The sequence below is a fragment of the Anomaloglossus baeobatrachus genome, chromosome 9 (assembly GCF_048569485.1).
Source record: "Anomaloglossus baeobatrachus isolate aAnoBae1 chromosome 9, aAnoBae1.hap1, whole genome shotgun sequence".
Lineage (NCBI taxonomy): Eukaryota > Metazoa > Chordata > Amphibia > Anura > Aromobatidae > Anomaloglossus > Anomaloglossus baeobatrachus.
Window position 1 is genome coordinate 39,628,965 of NC_134361.1, and position 18,690 is coordinate 39,647,654.

Below are 18,690 nucleotides of genomic sequence, written 5' to 3' on the forward strand. Positions count from 1 at the left end.
GCGGCGTTGGCCTTTTTGTTCCAGATGCAAGGGGTTCGGGACGCGACTAAGGATTTTCTGGTGCGACAGGCGATGAAGGGTTTTCGAAAAGGGGCTCAGTCGCGTGACTGTAGGCGGCCGGTGTCATTGCCATTGTTGGTGCGTTTGGTGGGGTGTTTAGGGGAGTTGTGTTCGTCTCCTTATGAGCGGGTGTTGTTCTCGGTAGCTTTTGTACTGGCGTTTTTTGGGGCCTTTCGTATTGGCGAATTGGTCAGCCCGACTAAGCAAGCGATGGGTGGTTTGCTGTTGGGTGATGTGATGCTGGGGGAGGATAGAGTGGAATGTCGGCTTCGTTTTTCTAAGACGGATCAGAGGGGCCGGGGGCGCTTAGTAGTGTTGTACACTTTACCGGGGCACCAGTTGTGCCCAGTGTTACATGTGTCAGAGTTTTTAAAGGTGCGCGGCGGTTACCCTGGTGTTTTTCTTAGACATACGGACGGATTGGCTTTGTCGCGGTATCAATTCAATGCGGTGCTGAAGATGGCTCTAGCAAGGGTGGGGGAGGAGCCACGTGAGTACGGGTCTCACTCCTTCCGGATTGGGGCGGCAACGGAGGCCGCCAGGTGGGGCTTGAGTGAGGATTGTATCCGGCGGATTGGGAGGTGGGAGTCTTCCAGGTTCCGTTTGTACATTAGGCCTCACTTGGTCAGGTGATGGTCAGGGGTGGGGGATTCAAGGTTGGTGTTAGATGCCGGTTTGTGGGCAATTTCTTGTGCTGTTGCTGTTTTTATTCGTGGTCTTTGTATTTTATAGGTCCATGCCTTGTGTGGATCCTCGGGCACTCCTATGTGTATTGGGGAGCGTTGCGGGCGGATGTGCGGCGTGACGGTCGGCAGCTCGGAGTGTCGGTGTCGGAAGCTCGAGTAAAGTGGCTCGGAATTCGGGGCATGACCTGGGGTAGGGTGCGCCCTGAGGTGGCTTATTATAGCCGTATGGATCGTGTCCCTGATGTGTTAATTTTGCATGTGGGAGGGAACGATTTGGGAGTAAGGTCGGCGAGGGAATTGAAAAGGGATATAAAGCTGGACCTGTTACATTTGTGGAGGGCGTTCCCGGGCATAGTTATCGTTTGGTCGGACATTATAGCTCGGACGCAGTGGCGTTTTGGGAGGTCGGTGGACCGTATTAATAGGGCTCGGAGCAAGCTGAACCGGGCTATTGGCAGGTTTGTGGCGAGAAATGGTGGGTTGGTGGTGCGGCATAGAGAATTGGAGGAGTCCACGGAGCAGTATCTAAGGAGAGATGGGGTTCACCTGACTGATGTGGGTCTGGATTTATGGATGTTGGGTTTGAGGGATGGCCTAGAGCAAGCACTGGGGGTGTGGGGGGCCCGGGCCAAGTAAGGGTGTCACTTGGCCGGCCTGTGGCGGGGTGATAGGTCCGTCTGAGAGGTTGGGAGTACCGACAGTCGGCTTGTTGGTACGAAGTCGCTCAAGGGGAGTGGCTTCGGAGTGGATGGGAACTTGTGGGCGGAGGTCCCGCAGGTTCTGGGTAGGGGTAATTAACGATGGAACGTTGTTACCCCTCACCTCGGGCCGGGTGGTCACGGCCGAGGTGGTCCTCTGGGCCGGTTTGGAGGTTACGGCCGGGGGGTTAGGAATGATGGTTTGCCTCTCGGACGGATCTATCGGTGTTTCTGGTTATACGGGTATATATATGTATAAGGTTAAGTTTAACAATTGAGTGGCATGTTGGGCCACAAGTTTGGTATACATATATACGGTAAAATAAAACTGTGGCCATTCCTGCAATAAAGTCGTGGTTCTCGTCTTCATTTAAGTAGATATGGTACGGGGGGTGTGTTTTACAGGATAACCTGCTTATCCCTTATAGATGCGTCAAGAAGGGCAGTGAGCCCCATAGGGGTGAATGGACCCCATGACGATCGGGAGGGTGCAAGGTTAGGAAAGGGTTAATAGGTTTGCATGGGATGGGGGATGTGTGGGAGTACAGGATTGGTAGTAGGGAGCTGTAAGGGGATTGGGGGGGAGCAAGGAAGGGGTGGGGTGTTGGGAGAGGTATAAGAGAGGGGGGTGTGCTGTTTACCTCCCCTTTCGTCGATTGATCTTTGTGTCCCACCCGCCCGCCCTGATATATAATTATATGTATATGTTCAAAAAAAAAAATAAATAAATAAATAAATAAAAAGGTGAAAAGGTGATGGTTTTACAAAAAAAAAAAAAAAAAAAAAAAAAGAGGAATAAAGGAGAATACAAGGTTGAGTTGCTAATTTATTGTTGTCACAGCGGGGTGATAGGTCCGTCTGAGAGGTTGGGAGTACCGACAGTCGGCTTGTTGGTACGAAGTCGCTCAAGGGGAGTGGCTTCGGAGTGGATGGGAACTTGTGGGCGGAGGTCCCGCAGGTTCTGGGTAGGGGTAATTAACGATGGAACGTTGTTACCCCTCACCTCGGGCCGGGTGGTCACGGCCGAGGTGGTCCTCTGGGCCGGTTTGGAGGTTACGGCCGGGGGGTTAGGAATGATGGTTTGCCTCTCGGACGGATCTATCGGTGTTTCTGGTTATACGGGTATATATATGTATAAGGTTAAGTTTAACAATTGAGTGGCATGTTGGGCCACAAGTTTGGTATACATATATACGGTAAAATAAAACTGTGGCCATTCCTGCAATAAAGTCGTGGTTCTCGTCTTCATTTAAGTAGATATGGTACGGGGGGTGTGTTTTACAGGATAACCTGCTTATCCCTTATAGATGCGTCAAGTTTCAAACGGTTTGATAAATACCTGCCCGGTGAGGAAACCTTCATGAACTTCATCGAACCAGATAATCCGGGGGCATCAGCAGTAAACTAGGATCGGGGCTCGGACACTTATCTCCCCGCAGGGTCCGCACTGCCCGCCGTACAAAGGAGACTGTACCCCAAAAGGGACAGTCGGGGCCCCCAAACACTTCAAGCTACGGGAACTCAATCTACAGAGAGTGCCGGGGAAAGAGCAACCTGGGTCACTACACTGGCACTGATACTCCAGGGACCTGAACCAGCAGGCCGAGGGTCCATGTGACTAGAGACTGCTAAAGTTAACCTGGTGTGGCCTCCATCATTTTACACCACACATCTCTCAGGCACAGCCCTACCTGCGGAAGGCCTACCACCATAGCTGCCACTACCACCATCCCTGGGAGTACCCACGTTGAGTAGCGGCGGTTCTCCATTCTTAACCGCAACCCACAGGTAGTGTCACGAACATTAACTCTATTATCCCCTGTAAATACTCTCTTTTTATTAAGCATCCCCAGGGCACGGGACCGGGCAACGGCCACGAGAGTGACCTTCCCAACTATAGCTGCCCGGGACGGAGTACCCCCTTCACTGGGCGACACACCACATTTTTCCTGTAGTGGAGCTGCTGGAAATTTAAATATTTACTGATGGAGTTCCCCTCTGAATATAACGCTATGTGCGCACGTTGCGTACTAGCCCTGCAGAAATTTCTGCAGCGATCTGAAGAGCACACGTGCGCTTCAAATCGCTGCAGAAAATGTCTGTAGAAAAAAAAAAAAAAAGCCGATTCCATGCGCTCTGCCTGCAGCTCCTGCCATAGACAGAGCAGGAGCTGCCGGCAAAGCGCACGGAAGAAGTGACAGATTGTTGGATATCATGTCATTGGGATATGTCAATATTCGTTTATCAGCGGTGCTCCTTTCTAACAAATAGGAATTGTACACAGTGAAGGATCAGTTAGACACGTTGGACATTAAAAGATATACTAAAAAAATATGGCTGCCAAGTAGTGATGAATAAGCACTACCATGCTCGGGTGCTCAGTACTCGTAACTAGTGATGAGTGGGCACTACCATGCTCGGGTGCTCAGTACTCGTAACTAGTGATGAGCGGGCACTACCATGCTCAGGTGCTCAGTACTCGTAACTAGTGATGAGCGGGCACTACCATGCTCAGGTGCTCTGTACTCGTAACTAGTGATGAGCGGGCACTACCATGCTCGGGTGCTCAGTACTCGTAACTAGTGGTGAGCGGGCACTACCATGCTCAGGTGCTCAGTACTCGTAACTAGTGATGAGCGGGCACTACCATGCTCAGGTGCTCGGTACTCGTAACTAGTGATGAGCGGGCACTACCATGCTCAGGTGCTCAGTACTCGTAACTAGTGATGAGCGGGCACTACCATGCTCAGGTGCTCAGTACTCGTAACTAGTGATGAGCGAGCACTACCATTCTCGGGTGCTCAGTACTCGTAACTAGTGATGAGCGGGCACTACCATGCTCGGGTGCTCAGTACTCGTAACTAGTGATGAGCGGACACTACCATGCTCCTGTGCTCAGTACTCGTAACTAGTGATGAGCGGGCACTACCATGCTCAGGTGCTCAGTACTCGTAACTAGTGATGAGCGGGCACTACCATGCTCAGGTGCTCAGTACTCGTAACTAGTGATGAGCAGACACTACCATGCTCAGGTGCTCAGTACTCGTAACTAGTGATGAGCGGGCACTACCATGCTCGGGTGCTCACTACTCATAACTAGTGATGAGCGGGCACTACCATGCGCAGGTGCTCAGTACTCGTAACTAGTGATGAGCGGACACTACCATGCTCAGGTGCTCAGTACTCGTAACTAGTGGTGAGCGGGCACTACCATGCTCGGGTGCTCAGTACTCGTAACTAGTGATGAGCGGGCACTACCATGCTCAGGTGCTCAGTACTCGTAACTAGTGATGAGCGGACACTACCATGCTCAGGTGCTCAGTACTCGTAACTAGTTTTGAGCGGGCACTACCATGCTCAAGTGCTCAGTACTCGTAACTAGTGATGAGCGAGCACTACCATGCTCAGGTGCTCAGTACTCGTAACTAGTGATGAGCGGGCACTACCATGCTCAGGTGCTCAGTACTGGTAACTAGTGATGAGCGGGCACTACCATGCTCAGGTGCTCAGTACTCGTAACTAGTGATGAGCGGGCACTACCATGCTCAGGTGCTCAGTACTCGTTACTAGTGATGAGCGGGCACTACCATGCTCAGGTGATCGGTACTTGTAAATAGTGATGAGCGGGCACTACCATGCTCAGGTGCTCAGTACTCGTTACTAGTGATGAGCGGGCACTACCATGCTCAGGTGATCGGTACTTGTAAATAGTGATGAGAGGGCACTACCATGCTCGGGTACTCAGTACTGGTAACTTTTTTTTTTTTTTTTTTAAATCAGGTTCATTTTTATTTAACAGCAAAATTATACAACACATAAAATAAATTCCCCGCATAGTACTGGTAACTAGTGATGAGCGGGCACTACCATACTCGGGTGCTCAGTACTCGTAACTAGTGATGAGCGGGCACTACCATGCTCAGGTGCTCAGTACTCGTAACTAGTGATGAGTGGGCACTACCATGCTCGGGTGCTCAGTACTCGTAACTAGTGATGAGTGGGCACTACCATGCTCAGGTGCTCAGTACTCGTAACTAGTGATGAGTGGGCACTACCATGCTCAGGTGCTCAGTACTCGTAACTAGTGATGAGCGGGCACTACCATGCTCGGGTGCTCAGTACTCGTAACTAGTGATGAGCGGGCACTACCATGCTCAGGTGCTCAGTACTGGTAACTAGTGATGAGCGGGCACTACCATGCTCAAGTGCTCAGTACTCGTAACTAGTGATGAGCGAGCACTACCATGCTCAGGTGCTCAGTACTCGTAACTAGTGATGAGCGGGCACTACCATGCTCAGGTGCTCAGTACTGGTAACTAGTGATGAGCGGGCACTACCATGCTCAGGTGCTCAGTACTCGTAACTAGTGATGAGCGGGCACTACCATGCTCAGGTGCTCAGTACTGGTAACTAGTGATGAGCGGGCACTACCATGCTCGGGTGCTCGGTACTCGTAACTAGTGATGAGCGGGCACTACCATGCTCGGGTGCTCACTACTCATAACTAGTGATGAGCGGGCACTACCATGCTCGGGTGCTCTGTACTCGTAACTAGTGATGAGCGGGCACTACCATGCTCAGGGGCTCAGTACTCGTAACTAGTGGTGAGCGGGCACTACCATGCTCAGGGGCTCAGTACTCGTAACTAGTGATGAGCGGGCACTACCATGCTCATGTGCTCAGTACTCGTAACTAGTGATGAGCAGGCACTACCATGCTCGGGTGCTCGGTACTTGTAACTAGTGATGAGCGGGCACTACCATGCTTGGGTACTCAGTACTTGTAACTAGTGATGAGCGAGCACTTCCATGCTCGGGTGCTCAGTACTCGTAATTAGTGATGAGTGAGCACTACCATGCTCGGGAGCTCACTACTCGTAACTAGTGATGAGTGAGCACTACCATGCTCGGGTGCTCAGTACTCGTAACTAGTGATGAGTGAGCACTACCATGCACGGGAGCCTGGTACTCGTAACTAGTGATAACTGAGCACTACCATGCTCAGGTGCTCAGTACTCGTTACTAGTGATGAGCGGGCACTACCATGCTCAGGTGATCGGTACTTGTAAATAGTGATGAGCGGGCACTACCATGCTCAGGTGCTCAGTACTCGTTACTAGTGATGAGCGGGCACTACCATGCTCAGGTGATCGGTACTTGTAAATAGTGATGAGCGGGCACTACCATGCTCGGGTACTCAGTACTGGTAACTTTTTTTTTTTTTTTTTTAAATCAGGTTCATTTTTATTTAACAGCAAAATTATACAACACATAAAATAAATTCCCCGCATAGTACTGGTAACTAGTGATGAGCGGGCACTACCATACTCGGGTGCTCAGTACTCGTAACTAGTGATGAGCGGGCACTACCATGCTCAGGTGCTCAGTACTCGTAACTAGTGATGAGCGGGCACTACCATGCTCGGGTGCTCAGTACTCGTAACTAGTGATGAGTGGGCACTACCATGCTCAGGTGCTCAGTACTCGTAACTAGTGATGAGTGGGCACTACCATGCTCAGGTGCTCAGTACTCGTAACTAGTGATGAGCGGGCACTACCATGCTCGGGTGCTCAGTACTCGTAACTAGTGATGAGCGGGCACTACCATGCTCAGGTGCTCAGTACTGGTAACTAGTGATGAGCGGGCACTACCATGCTCAAGTGCTCAGTACTCGTAACTAGTGATGAGCGAGCACTACCATGCTCAGGTGCTCAGTACTCGTAACTAGTGATGAGCGGGCACTACCATGCTCAGGTGCTCAGTACTGGTAACTAGTGATGAGCGGGCACTACCATGCTCAGGTGCTCAGTACTCGTAACTAGTGATGAGCGGGCACTACCATGCTCAGGTGCTCAGTACTGGTAACTAGTGATGAGCGGGCACTACCATGCTCGGGTGCTCAGTACTTGTAACTAGTGATGAGCGGGCACTACCATGCTCAGGTGCTCAGTACTGGTAACTAGTGATGAGCGGGCACTACCATGCTCGGGTGCTCAGTACTTGTAACTAGTGATGAGCGGGCACTACCATGCTCAGGTGCTCAGTACTCGTAACTAGTGATGAGCGGGCACTACCATGCTCAGGTGCTCAGTACTGGTAACTAGTGATGAGCGAGCACTACCATGCTCGGGTGCTCAGTACTCGTAACTAGTGATGAGCGGGCACTACCATGCTCGGGTGCTCAGTACTTGTAACTAGTGATGAGTGAGCATTACCATGCTCGGGTGCTCAGTACTCGTAACTAGTGATGAGCGAGCACTATTATGCTCAGGTGCTCGGTACTTGTAACTAGTGATGAGCGGGCACTACCATGCTCGGGTGCTCAGTACTGGTAACTAGTGATGAGCGGGCACTACCATGCTCGGGTGCTCAGTACTTGTAACTAGTGATGAGCGGGCACTACCATGCTCGGGTGCTCAGTACTTGTAACTAGTGATGAGCGGGCACTACCATGCTCGGGTGCTCAGTACTTGTAACTAGTGATGAGCGGGCACTACCATGCTCAGGTGCTCGGTACTCGTAACTAGTGATGAGCGAGCACTATTATGCTCAGGTGCTCGGTACTTGTAACTAGTGATGAATGGGCACTACCTTGCTCGGGTGCTCGGTACTCATTAGCACATTATTAAAAAACATTATGATCATACTTACAGGTCTTGCGACGTGTCCTGCAGACTCTGTCTTCCGGCCGATTCTGCTTCCGCGTCTGATCATTGCTGTGCCCCCCCGGTAAGCACCACTGCCTAATGGACCTTACGTGACGTCATAGCCATGTGACCAGTCTGGTGTGAATGTTGTACAGACATTGGCTTATAGACTGGTCACAGGACTATGACGTCATCAAAGGTCCTGTTAATTGAACTTTGATTATCACTGTGCGAGTGTCGCATCGCATCACGGCGCACAATCTCTGTGTTTCCAGTTGTCGCGGGCGGAGGAGGGGACGCCGCGCTCTCCCACTGCTGCTCGGGTAGAGCTGCCGCGGCTGCTGCGGCCTGCTGCTGCTCGGTGGCTCGAGCGATGGGCCGGATCCCGGGGACTCTAGCGGCGCTCCTCGCCCGTGAGTGAAAGGGGATTTTAGGTGTGGGGATTGGTTATTGTCCGTGACGCCACCCACGGTTGTGGTGATTTGTTGACACCACCGCTGCTCTGTATGGGGATCCCGGGAGTGATGGTATGGAGCAGCCAGTTGTTGGGTTGCCCCTCCGTGGGTAGGGGTTGGTGATCCCGGGGCCCAGTGATTAGGTGGGTGATGCAGGGCTTGGTGGGCGCAGGGACGCGGGGGCAGCGCTGTGCCTTGCAGCACTGTGGTACTCACTCAGCCTGAGACGTTGACACAGTTCTCGGTAAAACACACGGCTGGAAAGACGGTTCCCACGGACGGCTGCACTTGCTTTCCCCAGTAGGTGACGGTGACGGTCCCTCTGTCCTGCACCTAAGTTGATGTTGGTTGCGATGGGTTCCCACCGGTAACCCGCTCCCCGGCTTGGTTATGGGCCGGAGGAGCCCTACTTTGCCCGCAGGCGCTGGCCCTGAGAAACTGGTGCCCTGGCGGTGGCGGTGTCTCTCCGTTACGGTTGGACTGTTGCCTTCTATCGGGACTTGGTTGTTGGGAGACAGTCGTCCCCTTCACTGACGGATTTGGCAAATTATGGCGACTCCTAGCCTTGCCGGGATCCGAAAGGCCCCTGCCCTGGTGCTGACTGTCCTTTGTATACTGCTCCAGACCGCCGGGCCACTACCCGTCCGCGGTCCTTCCAGAAACCTCCGAGCAGTCACCCCTCCAGACAATCACCGCCGTCTGCTGACCTTGCTGTCACTGTCCGGGCACACAGCCGGACTAACTTCAGGCTTTACTTCTGTCACTTTTCACTTTCTTTACACTTCACTGTTTACTCCTTACTCTATCTTAGCTGTTCCTCACTCAAACTCTGCCTCAGCTCAACTCTCATCAGCTTGTTTACTCCTTCACGTCCCTAGCTGATCTGCCTAGTTTTCCCGCCTCCAGGGCTGTGAACTCCTCGGTGGGTGGAGCCAACCGCCTGGCCCACCCCCTGGTGTGGACATCAGCCCCTGGAGGAAGGCAACAAGTATTTTGGTAGCTTGGATGTTCCTAACTGGGGTGTAGGGTGTGGTGGTGTTGTGACCTGTGACCCCTGGCTTGCCCAGGGCGTCACACATGCAGCTGATGTGCTCCTTTCCTGAGAGTGTCAGGTGCGGGGTGATGCAATGCGAGATGCAAGTGGAAGCATACCCTCACTGTCAGCCTGCTTCTCACTCTATACAGAATATACAGGGCTCCTGCCGTATTTTGATCGCCAGTCAGGTAAAGCCAGGCAGCTGGAGGCTGGTATTCTCAGCAGCCCGCAGCCGCCCCTGGAAATAGCACATTGTTTATTAGTGCCATCTCTAGGTGCTTTAACCAGCTCTTTCAGCAGCCCTGGTGCCGGGTGACTCGCTGGTTAATAAAGGGGTTAATACCAGCTTTGTATTCTCAGATGGTACTAAGCCCGAAATTCATGGTGTCATGCAAATTACAAATGGCCACAATGAATTTGTAGTAAATAGTAAAAAAAAAAAAAAACACAACACAGAAAAATTTTGTTTTTCTAGAAATAAAACAAAAAAAATATTTAGAGACACCATCTTTATTATAAAAGCAATCCTTAGTCTGACGTAATCGACAGTTTGAGCATTGTCAGCTCTGCTTCATCACTGTGCAAAGATAGCATCTATACAGAGTGAGAAGCAGGCTGACACTTGCATGTGACTCGTGCAGTTTTTCATGGGCATCACCCCGCACGGATGACACTCTCCGGACACGAGCGCATCAGTTGCATGGAAAGACATGCAGCCAACAACTCCTGTCAGGAGAGTGTGCGTCCGTACCGGATGATGAGTTAACAGGACCTTCGATGATGTCATAGCCATTTGACCAGTCTGTAAGCCAATGTCTGTACAACATTCACATCAGACTGGTCACATGGCATGTTCCTGTAATCCGGGGGCACAGCAATAATCGGAAGCAGAAGCGGCCGGCAGACAGAGTCTGCATGACGCGTCGCAAGTCCTGTAAGTATAATGACAATGTTTATTATTAACTATAGTCTTTATTCTACAGCCCCCCCCCATCATATAACTGTAAAGTCCAAGATCGTTAATCGGATGCAAGTTCGTATTATCTCGATCCCATTCTCGATCCTTACAAAAGGATTGGGCGAGTCTCCCAATCCCGAACATTGGGGGATCACCCATCACTACTCGTTACTAGTGATGATCGGGCACTACCATGCTCAGGTGCTCAGTACTCGTAACTAGTGATGAGCGGGCACTACCATGCTCAGGTGCTCAGTACTCGTAACTAGTGATGAGCGGGCACTACCATGCCCAGGTGCTCAGTACTCGTAACTAGTGATGAGCGGGCACTACCATGCCCAGGTGCTCAGTACTCGTAACTAGTGATGAGCGGGCACTACCATGCCCAGGTGCTCAGTACTCGTAACTAGTGATGAGAGGGTACTACCATGCTCAGGTGCTCAGTACTCGTAACTAGTGATGAGCGAGCACTACCATGCTCGGGTGCTCACTACTCGTAACTAGTGATGAGCGGGCACTACCATGCTCGGGTGCTCTGTACTCATAACTAGTGATGAGCGGGCACTACCATGCTCGGGTGCTCTGTACTTGTAACAAGTGATGAGCGAACATAACAATGCTCGGGTGCTCAGTACTCGTAACTAGTGATGAGCGGGCACTACCATGCTCAGGTGCTCTGTACTCGTAACTAGTGATGAGCGGGCACTACCATGCTCGGGTGCTCGGTAATTGTAACGAGCAGCTGGATGCTCAGAAGGGCGCGACTTGAGTACTGATTATAATGCAACTCAAAGGGGGACTCAACCATTTTTTTGGGAAATCCTCCAGAAAATCACTCAAGTTCCCCATTGACTTCCATGGTACTCGAGTATTGAGTCACACACATATCCGTTCATCCAACTGCTCCTTGCGAGTATTGAGTACCTGAGCATGGTAGTGCTCACTCATCACTAGTTACGAGTACTGAACAGCCAAGCATGGTAGTGCCCACTCACCAGTAGTTACAAATACTGAGCACCCGAGCATGGTAGTGCCCGCTCATCACTAGTTACGAGTACTGAGCACCTGAGCATAGTAGTGGTCGCTCATTACTAGTTACGATTACAGAGCATCCAAGCGTGGTAGTGCTCGCTAGTCACTAGCTACAAGTACCAAGCATCCGAGCATGGTAGTGTTCGTTCATCATTAGTTATGAGTATCGAACACCCGAGCATGGTAGTGCTCACTCATCACTAGTACCGAGCACCTGAGAGCACCTGAGCATGGTAGTGCCAGCTCATCACTATTTACGACTACCGAGCACCCGAGCATGGTAGTGCTTGTGTGGCGCCCCAGTGGCTTCAGTCGCCACAGGGTACTGCACCTCACCCGAGGTGCAGTATTCATCTCGGACATGGAGGAGGTTGTCGCTGGAAAACCACCAACAACACACTCAAACGTCACATAATATAGGATCTCGTCCACCGGGACTTGGCTAGGGTAGTGCTAGGGTGGCCATTATGAGGTATGGGACCTCTTGCGCACTAGTTCAGGAACCCAGGGGCACCAACAGGGAAGTTAGGAGCCATCACACTCAGTATTCAGTCAGCTCCTGGCACAGAAAGCGCCAGGTTGCACTAAGGAGGAGATGAGCAGAGACACGGACAGTTCGGTGCCTGTGGTCGGGAGCTGGAGGCTCGACCTGGGTTCTTAGGAAAGAAGGGGGATCCCAAGGTTTGCAGGGAGTGCAGAAGGCACCCGTGACCTGTTTCACGGCCCAGAAGCTGTGGTGGAGGGAAACCGTTGAAAAGAGACACACGAAAGGAAACACCGTCCTCGACCTCCGAAGTATTCGGATCGGCTGAAGCCCATCACAGCGTAGCCTGGTGCTCCAACGGTGGTGTGCTCCCAGTGAGTAAAGAACTTGAACTTCACCTTCTGTGTCATCCCATTACTGCTGGCGCTTTCAACATTGCGCCCCTGCGCCATAGGAGACTACCACTCCCTGGGGCCAAACTCTACCAGTGGAGAGCTGCAACACCCGAGCTGTGTTACCATCCGCCCCAGAAGAGAGAGACCCTCCACAGCGGCGGCTCCCATTATAGCCGCATACCACAGGTGGCGTCACGAACAACTACCCCCACCCCCCCATCCCCAGCTTTATTGACACCGTCGGGGTCACGAAACCGTGCAAGCCCACAGCGGCGATCCAGGAGAAGCACCGCGGCCCGCTGATGGGTAACCCAAGACCCCGTGGGTGCGTCACTTGCTCATCAATAATTATGAGTACCGATCACTCGAGCATGGTAGTGCACGCTCATCACTAGTTACGAGTACTGAGCACCTGGGCATGGTAGTGCCCGCTCATCACTAGTTACGAGTACTGAGCACCCGAGCATGGTAGTGCACGCTCATCACTAGTTACGAGTACTGAGCACCCGAGCATGGTAGTGCCCGCTCATCACTAGTTACGAGTACAGAGCACCCGAGCATGATAGTGCTCGCTCATCACTAGTTACGAGCACTGAGCACCCGAGCATGGTAGTGCCCGCTCATCACTAGTTACGAGTACTGAGCACCCGAGCATGGTAGTGCCCGCTCATCACTAGTTACGAGTACAGAGCACCCGAGCATGGTAGTGCCCGCTCATCACTAGTTACGAGTACAGAGCACCCGAGCATGGTAGTGCCCGCTCATCACTAGTTACGAGTACTGAGCACCCGAGCATGGTAGTGCCCGCTCATCACTAGTTACGAGTACAGAGCACCCGAGCATGGTAGTGCCCGCTCATCACTAGTTACGAGTACTGAGCACCCGAGCATGATAGTGCTCGCTCATCACTAGTTACGAGTACTGAGCACCCGAGCATGGTAGGGCCCGCTCATCACTAGTTACGAGTACTGAGCACCCGAGCATGGTAGTGCCCGCTCATCACTAGTTACGAGTACTGAGCACCCGAGCATGATAGTGCTCGCTCATCACTAGTTACGAGCACTGAGCACCCGAGCATGGTAGTGCCCACTCATCACTAGTTACGAGCACTGAGCACCCGAGCATGGTAGTGCCCACTCATCACTAGTTACGAGTACTGAGCACCCAAGCATGGTAGCGAATGCTCATCACTAGTTACGAGTACTGAGCACCCGAGCATGATAGTGCTCGCTCATCACTAGTTACGAGTACAGAGCATGGTAGTGCCCACTCATCACTAGTTACAAGTACAGAGCATGGTAGTGCTCGCTTATCACTAGTTACAGAGCACCTGAGCATGGTAGTGCTCGCTCATCACTAGTTTTGAGAACCCGAGCATGGTAGTGCTCACTCATCACTACTAAGTTATTTACCTTGCAGTCCCAAACTTCAGAACATCAGCTGTTCCAATCCGTTAAAGAAAAACTATTTTTTATTTCTATTTTAGCCTCTATTTAAGGGAAAAAAAAAACTGGGGTAAGTTTGCAGGAATCCTATCCACATACAAATTCTGAAATCTAAGTAGATCTTGTCTTCAAAGAACCAGATGTCATGAAAACTTTGTGATAATCCCTCCGATCAACTGGTTGACTCTAACACTGGACCCTTTGTTTCATAAATCCTAATTCATCTCGCTTCTGCTTATTTCCTAAATTCTCTCCAGTATAATCCCATGACTAATAATAATAATAATAATAATAATAATAATAATTATTAAATCAGGACAATAATAGGTCTAGAGAAATGTTGTATTTTGGTTATTCCTTTAAACCCTGAATTATGATATGTGCCCATAAAGATAAAATTCATGAGGAGATAGATAACGTGATTGGCCAGAATAGATGTCCATCAGTGGAGGATCGCGTCCAGATGCCTTACACAGATGCCGTTATACATGACATTCAGAGGTTCGCGGACATCACCCCAATGGTACTTCCACATGCAACCAGTCAAGATACTACCTTCCGAGGATACCACATTCCCAAGGTAAGAAGCAAGAAAACTTCAACCACCTCATGTGGTGGCGGGCAGATGTTTGAAGCATGTCCTAAGAACTTTTTTTATTTTTGCCCTGATGAGTCTTTTTTATCTTAGCTTTCTGAATTTCAAGATAGCCGTGTCATATACACTTAAATCAAAAGAAAATTGGTTTATGAAGATCAAAGTTAGAAAATCTTAAAGCACGAGCTGAGAAATTGACAGTGAAACTAGCAAGAATGTCATGGGATGGGAAACCCTACGTGATTCTTATGTTGTCAAGTGGTCATACTCTCTTATAAATGTTTGCAGGACACTACAGTTATCCCTATGCTGACATCTATACTGAAGGATCACAAATGTTTTAAGAACCCAGAACAATTTGATCCCACAAACTTTCTGAACGATGATGGCAGTTTCCAGAAGAATGAGGCCTTTGTGCCTTTCTCTTTAGGTATTTGTTTATGATTATTGATTTTCTAGTGGATATTCCATACCTTGCCCTTATTTGCCATAATGTAACACATATTTCCACCACTACGATGATGATGTTGATTGCTTGTTATGATCAAATAGACCGATGTCAATAGTGTGTCAAGGTGGTGGTTGACAGCACTGATGGGCAGGATTGCATCTGAGATAGAGATTACCTAAGGGAAGTTAATGTTGTTCATAAAGGAGGTGGATGATGAATGAGCAGAGCATGTGGATTATTGATGGGTGATACAAGTGCACAGAACTTAATTTTCATACCACATAAATATGTCCCAGGGTATTTAATGACGGAACAGGGCCCTTAGGCTGGCCCTCAGACTCGAGACCCTGCACTATCCCTTATCTCTGAGGTAGTCTAGATGGTAGCCAGGTCCGAGCCCCCAGCGTGACCCCAACTCGTGTCCAAGCCCTGATCTTACCCTCTGTCTACCATACCCTTGGAGTGGGCCGGAAACACAATAACCAAAACCTCACAGAAATGACGCAGACAAGGGAGAATGAAAACTCATACACACTGCAGTCAAACACAAAGGACAGACAATATGTGCACAGGAGAATAAAGAAAACAGAAGGAAGTAACACACAACAGGGGAACTGCCACACCATGCAAAATCGCAACACAGATCACCATAAATAGGATCACCACCAAGACTGGAATTGCTGGAGCTACGCTATAGCTATTACCGGTGCATACTGGAATAAACCTGTACCTTAAATAGGAAGGAGACAGCTGTACGAGGCAATTAGGAACCTGAGCTCCTAGTTCCTGCTCACCAGTCTGCAGGAATTAACTCCTGCAGAGCTGAAGACCAGTGAATCTGAATCAGCCAACGCCCGGCTCTGGCTGAATAATTCTGAAGCCTAAGGGGTAGTTTACACGTTGTGACATCGCTTCCAAAATATCGTCGGGGTCATGGTTGTTGTGACGCACATCCGGCGCCGGTAGCAACATCGCAACGTGTAAATCCTAGGAGCGACGATGAACGAGCGTGAAACAGTCAAAAATCGCTGATCTGTGTCACGTCGTTCATTTTCATAATGTCGCTCCAGCTGCAGGTACAATGTTGTTTGTCGCTCCAGCGGCGTCACACATCGCTGTGTGTGAAGCCAGTGGAACGACAAACATCTCCTTACCTGCGACCACCGTCAATGCGGAAGGAAGAAGGTGGGCGGGATGTTACGTCCCGCTCATCTCTGCCCCTCCGCTTCTATTGGCCAGCCGCTTAGTGACGTCGCGGTGACGCCGAACGCACCTCCCCCTTGAAGGAGGGATTGTTCGGTGGTCACCACAACGTCGCCGACAAGGTATGTGCATGTGATGCTGCCGTAGCGATAATGTTCGCTATGGCAGCAATCACAAGATATCGCATGTGCGACGGGGGTGGGTACTATCGCGCTGGACATCACTAGCCGATGCAAGCGATGTTGCAGCGTGTAAAGTACCCCTAAGATTGTTCACACTATATAGTCTGACAAGCAGAGCCGACGCCGCTTGTGCCACCAAGTATGTGCAGAGCCAAATATCACATGACAAAAAGTAATTTACAGTATCTGAACACAAGCCCACAGACTTGGAGAAGAAAGGTATTATTATTCTTAGGGTATGCTGCCCTAGATGACAATTGGCTTAGTTTAACATATAGGGGTACTTTGCACACTTCGACATCGCAGGTGCGATGTCGGTGGGGTCAAATCGAAAGTAACGCACATCCAGCGTCGCTGTCGACATCGGAGTATGGGAATCGCTTTTACTACAATTAACGAGCGCAAAAGAGTCGAAATCGTATGATCGGTGTAGCGTCGGTCATTTCCATAATTTCGGAAGGACCGATGTTACGATGTTGTTCCTCGTTCCTGCGGCAGCATACATCGCTGTGTGAGAAGCCACAGGAGCGAGGAACATCTCCTACCTGCGTCCCGGCTGAAATGAGGAAGGAAGGAGGTGGACGGGATATTTATGTCCCGCTCATCTCCGCCCCTCTGCTTCTATTGGCCGCCCGCCGTGTGACTTCGCTGTGACGCCGCACGACCCGCTCCCTTAGGAAGGAGGCAGTTCGCCGGCCAGAGCGACATCGCAGGGCAGGTAAGTGCGTGTGAAGCTGCCGTAGTGATAATGTTCTCTACGGCAGCTATCACAAGATATCGCAGTTGCGACGGGGGCGGGGACTATCGCGCTCAGCATCACTAGCATCGGCCTGCGATGTCGTAATGTGCAAAGTACCCCATAGTGTTGCCTTGACAAACTTCCTATAAAGTATCAAAGCCTCTGAGCAGTAACTATAGTTGGGGCGATTGTCTTGTTTTGCACCGCTCTAGGCTAATACTGAATGGATAAAAAATGTAGAATGATTACATTTTGCAAAACAAATTCTAGGTGTGGTCTCCTGGCTTACAAAAATGTCCAACCATCTAATTATCATTTATGTCTCCCTTTGCCACAGGCAAGAGAAGTTGCATTGGAGAAGGTTTGGCACGAATGGAATTATTTCTCTTTCTCACCACCATATTACAAAGATTTACCCTGAAACCAGTGGTAGATCCGGAGAAGATCGAGATCTCCCCACAACCAAATACAAATGGAGCAATACCAAGGACCTACAAGATGTATGTGACACCCAGATAACTGAGATGCTCCTAGGAACCATTTCTTTATTTCCTGACCTATTAACCTTTGATATTAATTGCGGAATGTTTGTTAGAAATGGAAATTATTTCTTTTAGAATTCAAAACCTATATTAAAATTTTATAATGATGATCCATTGTTGTGCCTGCTATGTTTGTGTAGATATTTATATAATCTGTGTCAAATATAAGGCATATGATGGCACCTTTCTGGGCCTCACTGCCTCCATTTCATGTCATATAGACTTTGATGAGCATCATACTAACAGAGATTCTCCTCTAAAAGTATTGCTTATATCACCCACTGCATGCGACTTTCATGACCTACAGAATATTCGTCCGTACCTATCGCACACTAGGTCTTCCCTAACTTTCTAGAAGGAACCGTCTTTTACCTTATCAACTAACTCCTCCCATTGTGGGCTAGTCCTAATACTTAACTATCTCTCACCCTATTGTTTAGTAGTTACTAGGGATGAGCGAATGTATTCGCCACTGTTCAGTATCAGACGGATAATGGGGTATTTGAGGTATTCTCTATCTGACGGCTAATATGATATTCGCTCCAATACTTTCATTTTCATTTCTGGACTTCCTGGTGACTTTTTCCAGCCAATGAATACATCTGACGTTGCTTGCCCTCACAGTAGTGCTGCAGCCATCTTTGTTGTGGTGTTACTGTGATTGGCTTGGCCGCACAGCGTCATAGGGGCTATATAAAGCAGCCGTCACTTTGTGTGTGTGACGCCCTGGACTAGCCAGGTAGTCACATACATAGCAACACACACACCCCCACCCTAGGCAGTCACACCAGCCAAACCAAAAACCCTTGTTGCCTCCCTCCAAAGTCTGATGTCCACACCAGGTGGGGCGGAGCCAGGCGGTTGGCCCCACCCACCGAGGAGTTCACAGGCCTGGAGGCAGGAAAAGTGACAGTTCAGTCTTGGAGGTGAAAGTGAGAGGCGTGAACATTTGAGGTGTCTGGGTTGGAGCCCAGACACTGACAGCAAGGTTGGCAAACGGTGGTGGCCGTCTGCAGGAGTTGGTGGAACTCCGCAGAGCCGTAAGGACTGGGGTTGGGCGTCGGCCCGTCGGTACCGGACCG

The 18,690-nt window shown here is 50.2% G+C and overlaps 1 protein-coding gene across 2 annotated transcripts in view; it reads left to right on the forward strand.

Moving 5' to 3' along the window:
• LOC142251087 (cytochrome P450 2C23-like) overlaps nucleotides 1-17,718 on the forward strand; it is a 90,564-nt gene extending 72,846 nt beyond the window's left edge. For both annotated transcript variants that reach the window (XM_075323598.1, XM_075323599.1), the window contains exons 8-10: nucleotides 14,289-14,476; nucleotides 14,780-14,921; nucleotides 17,404-17,718. In XM_075323598.1, coding sequence (XP_075179713.1) covers nucleotides 14,289-14,476; nucleotides 14,780-14,921; nucleotides 17,404-17,585 — 512 coding nt within the window. In that variant the 3' untranslated portion in view covers nucleotides 17,586-17,718. The remainder of the gene's footprint in view (nucleotides 1-14,288; nucleotides 14,477-14,779; nucleotides 14,922-17,403) is intronic.
• The last annotated feature ends 972 nt before the right edge of the window (nucleotides 17,719-18,690 follow it).